This window comes from Myotis myotis, unplaced genomic scaffold, assembly GCF_014108235.1.
Source record: "Myotis myotis isolate mMyoMyo1 unplaced genomic scaffold, mMyoMyo1.p scaffold_m19_p_1, whole genome shotgun sequence".
Taxonomy (NCBI): Eukaryota; Metazoa; Chordata; class Mammalia; order Chiroptera; family Vespertilionidae; genus Myotis; species Myotis myotis.
Window position 1 is genome coordinate 171,145,370 of NW_023416313.1, and position 12,076 is coordinate 171,157,445.

Sequence of the window (12,076 nt, forward strand, 5' to 3'; positions counted from 1 at the left end):
AACTGGTTACTTTGGTAAGTGCCTCTGTGGGCATATTCATTTGCTCCTCAGCCGTGTTAAAATCACCTTCTCCTAATATCATGTCTAGGGTTATTCCTTTTCTGGTTTTTTCGCTAGTGGCTACAGCTTTCTTAGCAAGATCTTCATATTCAGTTTTCCATAATAAGTAATCGCCTCCTGAGAGACAGGATTTACAAACCTGTGACCAATCATAAGGAGTCATCCATTTACTGGCTAGGGTTTCTACCAAGGTTTGTGTGTAAGGAGCTAGAGGTCCATATTCAGAGCAGGCCAATTTTAATTCTTTAAGTACTTTGTAAGGTATAGGCTCCAAGGTGGGGTTTCTATTCCCACCAGACTCATTCTCATATGTAACTGGGAAGCAGAGTGAGAATTCAAGATCTCCATTAGCTTCAGCTTCTCTTATTGCCCTTTGAAATTTAGACATGGAGCTCATAGGAGCCACAGGACCTGGTTTAGGCTTCCTTTCTAATTTGGGGAGCCTGTTTTGAATGGGAGGGCCATTCTCCTCTCTACTGACTGGAAAGGAACAATGGTCATGTTTATGATATTTATTCTCCTCCCGATCAGTAGGCATAGCTAAATTGCTTTTAGATTGAGCTGAAGGCAATGATGATGTGTCCTCTCTGGGTGGAGCCGAGGGACTATTTAAATTTTGAGAAAGTTCAACCGTTTTTGCCTCTGGTGCCAAGGTGTCACAGATTGAATCCCAGAGGGAAAAGAAACATGGCAGGACCTTGTCAGATTCATGGTGTTTCTTTAATTGCTTTCCTACTTCAACCCAAGTTTTTAAATTAACAGTTCCATCCTCTGGAAGCCATTGACATACTTCTTCTATAAAACTTTCTGTCTCACTGGGAAAAACCTCAACTCCAATTCTGCTAGTAAGCATATGCGTTAAAAGATTAATACAGAGTCTTTTTTCTTTAGACTCAGTATGACCCATCTTGTCAATCTAAGTTCTGTACTAACTACCCGCTTACCCTACTTATTCTCTATGGGGGGGGGGGGGGTCTGCAGCACCCTACGGTGCAGTCCTATCCGTCCCAAGTACGGGGGGACTTACCTAAGGGAACCCTGTTCGGGCGCCAGATGCCAGGGTCCAACCCCAGCGGGTCCAGGGGTCCCCAAAGGTGTGGACGGAGTCGGCGAAGAAGGAAGGACACGGAGACAGTGTTCAGTTGATCAGCAGCCTAGCCAGGATCTCCAGCCAGGATCTCCAGCCAAGTTCTGGTCTGGATCTCCAGCGAAGTTCTGCTATTTATTGTTTTGTTACATCCGTATTTATACCAGTTGATTTTAATCCTGTCAATTTCTATTACAAAGGTTAGGGCGTTTCTTATCTCCATTCCAGGGAGTAAAGATTATGTAGCTTAAGCATGATTGTTTGTAGTGACTAACTACCCGCCTGGCACTTAGTTAAGGAGTTTTATCCCCTCCCTGACTTCAGGGAAAAATTCCTACCTGGGGAAGCAACCTTTCTAGGAGGGGCATCCCCTCCCTGACTTCAGGGAAAAATTCCTACCTGGGGAAACAACCTTTCTCGGAGAGGTGACCTTGGTTAAAACACACAGCGCTAAGGGGAGCAAACATATTAAGAACAGTATGCTATATACGCCAGGTCCCTTGAAACATATGCTGTGCAGATGTTTCTTTCCTGCAGCGACTGTGTCAAGCAGCAAGGATGGACCGGCTTCCGGCATAATTCCAAATAAGTTGTTTTTTCCCCTTTTATTATTCTACTTTTTATTTTAACGTAAATGTTATTTGAGCATATTTATAAAATAGGGTAATAAAAATAATGATGGAGAGATGGAAAACAGAAAAAGGGATATTTGATGAAACAAAATCCAAAAGAAGGAACCAAGAGCTCAAGTTGAACAACATTTTTTCTTGGAAATGAGGCTTACTCTCTCAGAGAAGTAGTGGAGCAGTTAGCATTTATTAAAGGATTTTCTGCAAAAAACTTGAGAAGTGTGTGAAACCTACTAGACTAATTATTCAATTTTGGACCCTATGAAGATGAGGGCAATCGGCCTCCCTAATCTGCACTGCTTTAAGTAAACAAGTAATGGAAAGTTATCACTGATGAGTTGAACATGCTAAAAGGTAGTCTAGTAGCCTGTAGAACAGAGAAAGGAAATGAGATAGCAATGCACACTGGAAAAGGAATGAAATTCACACTAAAGATCCTTAACTTCTTCCATACAGTCTTTATTTTTTCAAGAGTTTGTAATGAGTTTTCAAAGGAGTTTAAATGCCACTTCCCAACCAATGAGTTATAAATCTCACTAAGACCTTAATGGTTGGTTTAACAATTGCTGTTGTAAGAGGCTGAGATAACATAGCCTCCCTTTACATCTCTTACGGAAAGATTTTGTGCTGGGAAACAAACATGTAGTGTGGGTATGATAACCATATTTTTTGAGCCAAAGAAATATCAGGACATTTTCTGACATGGTCTGGCAAGCAGGAAAATATTTGACTAAGTTGTAACCCCAGAATATATGGTTGCCAAGGAATGAAACATTCTACTAATAGTCACTGCAAAATAGCGTTTCAAGGAAAAGGAGCATTCTGGACATCAGAATTTTCTTTGAGGGAGTCTGTGCATACTTATTTCTTTCTGCCCTTGCCTCCCTCCTGAAATATTTGGTAAATGCCAAGGCATGCAAGGCACTGAGGCAGCCACCTAGATAGAAAGCTAAATAAGATAGAGTTCCACCATGGAAGATAGAGATTTATGAGAGAACAGTCAGAAGAGAGTGTTGTGTGGGCAGTAATAGGAAAAAGCAGAGCTAGAGCAGAAGCTAAAGCTACTAACTGCCTAGGGTGAACATGTGGAGGAAGATTTGCAAAAGGAGGTGATAAGTGAATTTTCTTTTAAAGGAAAAGTAGAAGAGCTTTAAGGACACAAATTTAAAAGATAGCTTTCCTGCTAGCTTTCTTTTCCAGACAAGTTACCAAGGCTGGATGGTATAAAACATCTCAATGGTGTAAAATTCAGGCATTAGTTATATATGACTAAGGTTCATTCTGGTCATTAGAGCCACACTTTACTAGCCTAGATTTTGGAATCTTAAACTTTTCATAGAGTGTCTGTAAAATCTTTTTGTGATCTTTATTAAACTCAGAATTGGATTCAGTATTCTTAAGTTTTCATTGAGTATATTCCTCTTTACATGGATCCATTTGTTGTTTTGTTTTTGTAAGCCATTTAAGTTGTTCAGGGACACTACTTCAGTTTCTAATTTAAAATAAATTTATTAACTGTGAATTGAGAATGCTTGAATTTTTTTTCTTTTTTTGGCTTTTAATAATTTCATAATTAAACAAAAAAGGTGCAAGTTAATTTTTTATGTTTGACATCATATAACTTCTGAACTAGGCGAAGTTTAAACCTTTGTGAAAAAAATTAGGTAGCTTCTGACCTTTCCAAAGTAGCCAATAGTTTATAATATATGCTTTTGTTAATTTAGACAATAAACTCTCCAAGCCCAAATTATTATTTCTTATAAACTCTAGGGAGTTTATAGGAATAAGGAAAATTTCCTCAATTTGGTCATATAAAGAAATGCAAAATTACTCAAGAATTGGTAAATAGTGAGCATCTATTAAAGGACTTTCTGCAAAAATTTTGAGGAGCGTGTGAAACCTACCAGACTAATTATAATTATAACACACTCTAATTATAAAACAATTTCTTCAGGCAGTCTGAAGAGATGGTTTTATAATTAGAGTATGGTATTTATGCTCATTATTATTGCAAAAGACCTAAAATTTGAATATCGGACTCAAAATTACTGTTGCTATTTTAATGGTTTATGGTATGATTTGGATAAGATAAACATTGAATACTTAACTGAAACTAAACATTTTCTAGGTTTCTTTTATCCCCCTTTTGACCTGGTTATAAGCATTGTCTGTCAGCACCTACTTAGAAACCCACACTTCTCTCAGGAAATGAAAACTGTCAACCAATATTTAAAATTCTATCCTTAGACTATTTCAGATTTTCAAGTAATAGCCAATTATTTGATAAGAAATCTCCATTCACAAAATACCTAAAGTGGACTAAAATAATTTATGGGAAAAAAGCATAATTTTACCCAACTGACCTATTTAATCATTTTGTGTGATTTTTAAAATCGTTTTCTTAACAGATGAACAAACTACCTCAGAGTAGATATCAAACTAGCTTGAAAACACAATCTGATTTTAAATAAGAACCAACCACATTTCCTGAAGGGAATCCTACTATCTGAGCCATTTCCTTGAAGGTGGCAGATACGTAAGAAACTATCACCTACACCCACTTTTTCCAAGATGTGGGGAACCTTCCAGGACTCCTCTTATATTCCCTATTCTGCAACATTTTCATCCAAATAAAATCAGATTAAAGTTGGTCTTAGGACAATAGCAGTAAAATATAACAAAAAAAAAATCAGTTTGCATGGTTCTCTAGGATTGGGCAGGACAATCCACATACTTATTTTGGTTGAAATTTGAGGAGTAATGGTTTATTAGACTGATCGTGCTTCAATGCATATTAGTGGAGGCCTTATTACATAGGTACTCTCTAGTTGTCTTTATGAACCACTCCTTGCAACTAGTTGCAGCTGAATACAACTCTCAAGGACGTTCTGGTTTTCCAACTCCTAGAAAAGCCTACTAGTACATTTGTTATGGTGGCCTGTGTGTCTATAGGTAAGAGCTGTGAGCCTATCTGAAAAAAAAAAAAATGGAGTCCAAAAGAATCTAATAGAGAAGTAGAAACTAATCATATTGGCTCTAATAGAGAAGTAGAAACTAATCATATTGGCTCTAATAGAGTAGTAGAAACTAATCCATCCTGAAATAATCTGGATTTGAGTCAAATTTGACATCAAGGATTAGTTTGATATAACCAATAAAGCATCAGATGTCAAATGCAATTTTTTAAATTTCTGTTCCAATGTTTTCAGTCACATCATTACTACCTAAAGCAACCCGGTGGCTAAGGTATATAAATAATACTTTTCCCTAACAGTTATTTAATATTAAAAAATGCTCTTGGGAGGATTACAGGGTCCATGTATCCTGGCTTTGTCCTAGGGCTGGCTCTGAGTGTTTAAACTGATGTTGGGTCCTGCATGTATTTGGTAGAATCATAGTCCTTAGACTCTATTGCTGTAAGTACTCCTTTAATTTGTTCTATTCTCAAAAGTTGGCTTTATCCCATCCTCTTGTTTTCAATAGTAGACCCACGTCTATAAGAGCTATAGGTACTAATAATAGGAAACTAAATTTCTCAAGACTCAAAGGAAGATTGGCTTATATTTCAGAGAATAGTCTAGATTTCCCTTTATATGAATTTCTAGCAGCTTGATACAACACATCTATGAAAAGTCATCCTATTTACAACCCACTTGCAAAACCATAATTAAAAACAGGATGAAATATTCTAAATGCTGGTAAATTTTGTGTTGATCTTAAACACAAATCATAAAAATATTCTGTCAAGATGATAGATTGATGTTTGTTTATTTTTAGAGCATCACATTAAATCTGCCTGGCCAGTGTGGCACAGTGGTTGAGCATTTTCCTATGAATCAGAAGGTCTCAATTTGATTCCCAGTCAGGGCACATGCCTGGGTTACAAGCTCAACCCCAGTAGGGGGCATGCAGGAGGCTGATGAATGATTCTACCTCATCATTGATGTTTCTCTCTCTCTCTCTCTCTCTCTCTCTCTCTCTCTCTCTCTCTCTCTCTCTCTCTCCCTTCCTCTCTCTGAAATAAAAAAACTGAACTAAACTAAACTCTAATAAAAAAATAAGTTGGCTTTTAAAATTTTTCCTGTAAGAACAAACATATAAAAAACCTATTTTGATTTAATTAGTATGTTTTCCCCCAAATTTGCCGAACAGCTTAGTTCCAAGATATAAGTACTTAAATATTAAAAAAGAAACTTTAAAAAATAAATGTGTGAAACTTTGAATCTTGAACTCTGAGTCGCAAATTGACCCCCAAAAAGAGAAGTCAGGCCTGACACTTTCAGAGAAACATTGAAGAGCTTGGATAATTTGTTTATACTGTTACATTTAATTCCATACTTAGAAAAATATGAAAACATATTTTAAATGAGATGCAATGCAGTACTCAAAAATTAATTTTCACCAGTTTTTTTTATTTTTAATGGGCCTATTCATTTACAGAGATATAAAGATGAAAATGTTTTTTGAAGCAACACATATATTTAACTAATGCATTGATAGTTTTTCAAAGTTATTACATAATCATACCCTTGAAGCTGATGTTATGCATTGCATCCCATTGCTGCAACCAGCTAAGGCTTTGCTATCTAGCTGTTATTTGTATGCATGAGATGCATTTCGATCGATTGTTTCATGTATAAAAACTCTTTTGATTTATGTAGAATTTCCTAAATGTTGCATTTGACTTCAAAGATAAAGGGAAAAAAATTCACAAGTGTTTTATTGTTTAACATTACTTTATAACAAGCAGAATTCTTGTAGGAGAAAAGCATGTTTTCTCAGAACTCCAAAGTAACATTGCTTGTGGTCTCTCTGCAGTTAGATCCTGAAGCTAGTGCTATTCTGAAGGAACTTCAAGTTAAACTCAGTGGGGTTCTAGATGAGCTCAGCATCACTTACGGGGAAAGGTAAGTGGCCTGAGTAGTTATTATATTATACTACGTTTCAGTTCATAGTAGTTATGCCTTCAGTGCTGTTTCTCTCCCCTCACTGGCTAAATCCATTTCACTTGAAGACTGAATCTAAGCATCATCTCCTTTGGAAAGTTCCCATGACCCTGCAATCTTACTGTGTTATCTCCCTCTGTGATCCTCAGGACACTGCGCATCCTTCAGTGGGGTGGCGCTTACAACACTGCGCTAAGTTATGGCTTAACTGCTTGATTCCCTCCCTTTACTATATGCTTCTTAAGGGCAGAAGCCATATCTCATTCCTATTTGCCACTCTAGTGTTGAGAGCTTACCAATTGGTTATTGAAAGAATGGAGGGAGGAAGGAAGAAAGAAAACCTTTACATACATAAGTCCAAGTTGCGTTCATGTCATACATCTCAATGTGGTTGTACTTTCAAATAACTGAACTGCATCCCCATAATTGAATTAAGTCCAGATTCTAGGTTTTAGGGCTTAGAAATCTAAATGAAACTCCTCTGTAGGAAATTGCTAACACATTCATATTTTCCCCATTTTTTAAAAAAATTAGCTCTACTTGTCCATGGCATTGTTCTAAAGAGGGAGAAGTTTATCCTATATAAGATTCACTTGGTCCTCTAGAAAAAAACCACTACCGTCTCATCATCAAATGTTAAAATAGATAAGAAAGCAAACACATCTTTGAAGAGGTTCTTTAATTTCATATATAATTTGTTTTAAAAGTTTTGATTATTGATTTTTAGAGAGAGGGGAAGAGAGAGAGAGAGAGAGAGAGAGAGAGAGAGAGAGAGAGAAATCAATTTGTTGTTCCATTTATTTATACATTCCATTGATTGTCATAGACACCCTGACCAGGGATCAAGCCCACAACCTTGGCCTATCAGGAAAATGCTCTAACCAACTGAGCTACCTGGCCAGGGCCAGAATTGGTTTAAATATTAGCTCAATAAATGTTGACTTACTATTATAAATTATGCGTTCAGTTATACAATGAAGCTTAAAAATTACTCTTATGGCATGGGCTCTTTGAACTCCACTCATTACCCATTGTGTTTGGGAAAGGTACGTTTTAATGGGCATTTTATGGATTAGTTATGTCAGTTGAGATCAGAGACCAAAAAGTAAATGACACTTGAAAGCATCGTATTTTCACTCAAATACAGGAATGAGGCAAAGTAAAGAAAAATCCCTATTGGCCTCCTCTTCAGGGTGAGGGGTGTGTTCTTTGCCTTTGCGGAGCCCATCCTCACAGTCCAGGTGCTGAGGGAGCAGAAGCCTTGCTGTACCAGCGTGGGGCGGCCACTCTGCCTTCTGTCTGTGTTGCTAGCTGACCTGGGCGATCCTGCTGACTTGACCTCGATGTGCATAAGGCAGTTGAAGGTTTTGTTGACCTGCAGTTGGAGAGGCTGACATTGTCCCAGACATTTGGAAACTAATTGGCTCTGACTTGGGGGTGACACCTAGCGATGGTGCCTTCAGTCAGCTACGTCAGGCTTTCCTCTCTATTCCAGTTGTGAATTAATCTGTGATTAGCAGGAAGACTGTTACCTTCAGCTAGGAAGGCAAAAATAGAGATTATTTAGCAAGGCGAAGGGGAGAGAAAAAAGTGATCAGGAATAGCTAGGGGTGTTTGGAACTTTTTCTGAAATAAGATGACTAAACAGAATGGAAACTAGAGCATGAATAGAAAAATATATTTAAATTACTTTCTGTGATATATCCAAGTCATCTTTATGAGCAAGTACCTTTCACTTTGGACCGTTTTATTTTGTTTGAAAAAACTGGAGCAAACTTCAGTTATGAAATAAGGAGTGGTGTCCTTAGGCGGGCACTTGAAGTACTCTCCTCATACGAAGCCAGCTATTTTAACCTAGATAGTGAAACTCCTGCTTCCCCAATATCTACCTCTTCCTTAGTCTTTGCAAATAGGAAAAATCTAATACTTTGCTTACTTAGGGCTAGAATTATTGGAATAAATAACCCACATGTCATGCTTTCCTTATAAAAAGAGTAATTCTTATGTCCTTGTTGCTATGGTTTGATTTCCCACACTACTAGCCAGGTCTACATCACACACATGGGGTAGGTGGGAAGCCCGTACTGATCAGTGAGATCATGCTGTGAAGTTAAACTGGACACTTTTATCTGAATCTTAGTGTCTCAATTAGTGGCCTAGAGCTTCAAAATTAAGTGCATAATTAATTGCCCAAACTGCATTTTATCTGTTGTTATTAAAACCCACAACAAAATAATTCTACTGTATGTACCTACTAGGATGATTTTGCAGGAAAGCCAAACCGAACATCTGAAGGCTGGGTTCCTGGGTTCCTGGGTTCCTGACATGGTCACAGAGCACCCACCTGGGAACTGAGACGCAGTAATACCACTTCAATGCTATCATATAGATGTTTTTAAAATTGCACAGCTTGTGCCACTTGGGTTTTTGCTTGCACATATATTTTTCAGTTTTATTTTTTTTTTATTTTCTATATTTATTTGAATGAAATATTTGGTACCAGCAGCTGGCTGGATTAAGTAAACAAATAATTCAGGAACATTTTATAGGCATTCTTCTATAAAGTGAGTGTTTGGCTTTTTGGGTGCTCACAGAGTCTGTCATTTTTAACTCAAGCTGATTAGTAAAGACTTTTTTTCAACCAAATAAATATATAGAAAAATCTTTTTAGGTGAATTTACCAAAAATTGATAGAATGAGAATTTTAGCTGAAATACATGTTAGTTCACCCTGGACTAATGCCAAGATAGAAGGCCATTATCTCTCAGGCACTGATCCCCTTCCTCCATATTCCTGATCCCACACACAGAGCTCATTTCTGGTGGGGGTTTGCCATATGGGTCTGTTATAGAAATCTATTTATGCATTTTAGGAATGTGAGTATCATACCTTTTGCTCAGTCTATCCTCTACTGACTTGAAAATTGGTGCAAAAGAAAGTAGCTATCTCAAAAGTGATTATCACTACACTCAACAGGACCACTGATGACCCACGGGTAAATCAACAGATCAAAATGTCCAACATTACTTACCTTCCTTTTCCATTGCCCCAAATATCCTCCACCTCTACTCTCACTAAATAAGCATACCACCATCTCCACCACCCGCTTTCTCACCTTCTTCACCCTCCCATCGACCCTCCCCAAAGGCAGGTCTAGCCAGGTAAAAGGCAGATAGTCATGCATTTGAATTCCTTTGGCCCTGAGCCTGAAAGAGGATGTTCCATTGAATTAGATAAATATGTCGAGGGCCAAGAAATGAGCCACATCCATAGGGGCATGCTGATATCCAAGAATCAAGGAACCAGATACAAATGCCGAGTCCAGAGGAGCAAGAATGTTGTCAAAGGTAAAGAAAGTCATGAAGAAGGCACAAAGCAAAGATGGAAACAGGACAACATGACAGCAGAAGTAGAATCAAGCCTTGACGATGCACTCAAAATTATGGACCAATATTTATAAACCTGCTATAACAGGTCCAGGAACAAGGAAAACACCCAAGTTGAGATCGTTTAAAATTTATCATAGATTTCCCCTATTAGTCAGTTTAATAAAAACAGTCCAGAGTTCAGATTACAGGTTATGTCTCCAGATGTATATTTGGGAATTACCAGTGTATTGATTTCATAAAAGCCATTGGGATTAGCTATGATTGCCAAGAAAGTGATTTTTATGGAGTGATCCAAGGACTGAGCCTAGATGATTACAGTGTAGGGTTGCCAGATAAAATATAGACTATGCCCAACCAAATTTGAATTCCAGATAAACAATGGATAAGTTTTAGTATGAATATGGGGCATACTTGTACTAAAAAATATTCACTATCTGAAATTCACATTACTGGGCATCCTGTGTTTTATTTGCTAAGTTTGGCAACCCTACTCCAATGACTAACAGTCAGGTAATAATTGAGAAGGAGCAGCCAGTGAGGTTAGCAGTGGTCGGCAAACTCATTAGTCAACAGAGACAAAGATCAACAGTACAACTATTGAAATTTCTTTTGAGAGCCAAATTTTTTAAACTTAAACTATATAGGTAGGTACATTGTTATTAACTTAATTAGGGTACTCCTAAGGCTTAGGAAGAGCCACACTCAAGGGGCCAAAGAGCTGCATGTGGCTCGCGAGCCGCAGTTTGCCGACCACGGGGAAAGCCAAGAAGGAGTGGCATCCCAGGAGCCAAGTGAAGAATGTGAACCCAGACACCAAGTGTCTTTCAAGAACAGTCATTTTCCCAAATAATTCTCAGACGAACACCTCAGCTATTACTGTGAGAGATAAAGGCCAAACGAACCCCCACTCAAATTCATTCAATGTGAAGAGCTTTACATGTGTGAGTTCCAAGTAAGCTTTTATTGCAACAACATTTTTTTCAGCTGAACAATTAAGTTTGAAAATTAATGAGCAAGGGAATTCACACTACTTGAAACAGATCAAACTCCCGTGGGCTTAATTTAAAAACATGAGCAAAGAAAGGCATAAATGCTTTTATTCAGGTATTTATATTCCTTATTTTTAGTTTCCAGCTTATCATTAAGGAGTGTATAAAACAGATGGGATTTGAACTAAATCAAATGAGAACAAATGGAAATACTGCATCTAATAAGAACAGTGCAGCAATGGATGCAGAGATTGTATTAAGACCTCTCATGGACTTCTTGGACAAAACGTAAGTTTTCTACCCAGTTTTCTCTTTATGAATTGCCCAAAATTTGACTGATATGGTTTGAAGGGGAACAATTGTTTTCCTCTGTGTAGGACAGTTTTAAAAAGGCTTCTACAATATTAATTCATCAAAAAGCAAAACACTTTTAGTCCATTACTAGTGGCCAAAAAGCAGGAGTGATTTTGAACAGGAAAGGAATCGTGGAAAGGAACTAAATATTGGTAACTGGGGAGGTTGCTATTCTGAGGGGGAAAAGATTGAGGATATTATGCTTCTCAGAAAGCATATCATTTTATAGCCTGTTGAACATTAAAAAAAAAAAAGACTGAGTTAAGTCCAGAATATCTGATTTTGTGTCAGAAACCTATTGAGGAAGAGAATAGCACAAATATGACTAGAATTAATTCAGCTCAGAGGCAAGTAAATAGCTGCCCAACTCAACCTCCAGCAACTATTTATTGAGTGCCCATCTGTACCAAGCCTTACTCTAGGCATTAGACAGTGAAAAAGAGCAGCAGAGTCCCTGACTCCGTGGGAAGTGCAGGCTAGTTGGTGGGAGTGGGTGAGAATGGAGGCCTTTATGACCAATTAAGACCGTGTTCTTAACCAAAAAGTTTTGTTTGCTTGCGTGTGTGTGTGTGTGTGTGCGTGTGTGTGTGTGTGTGTGTGTGTGTGTGTGTGTGTGTGTGTT

The 12,076-nt window shown here is 37.8% G+C and overlaps 1 protein-coding gene across 1 annotated transcript in view; it reads left to right on the forward strand.

The window, feature by feature from the left end:
• UNC13C (unc-13 homolog C) overlaps positions 1-12,076 on the forward strand; it is a 558,354-nt gene that overhangs the window by 468,059 nt on the left and 78,219 nt on the right. The window contains exons 25-26 of the mRNA XM_036302049.1: positions 6,595-6,683; positions 11,239-11,388. Coding sequence (XP_036157942.1) covers positions 6,595-6,683; positions 11,239-11,388 — 239 coding nt within the window. The remainder of the gene's footprint in view (positions 1-6,594; positions 6,684-11,238; positions 11,389-12,076) is intronic.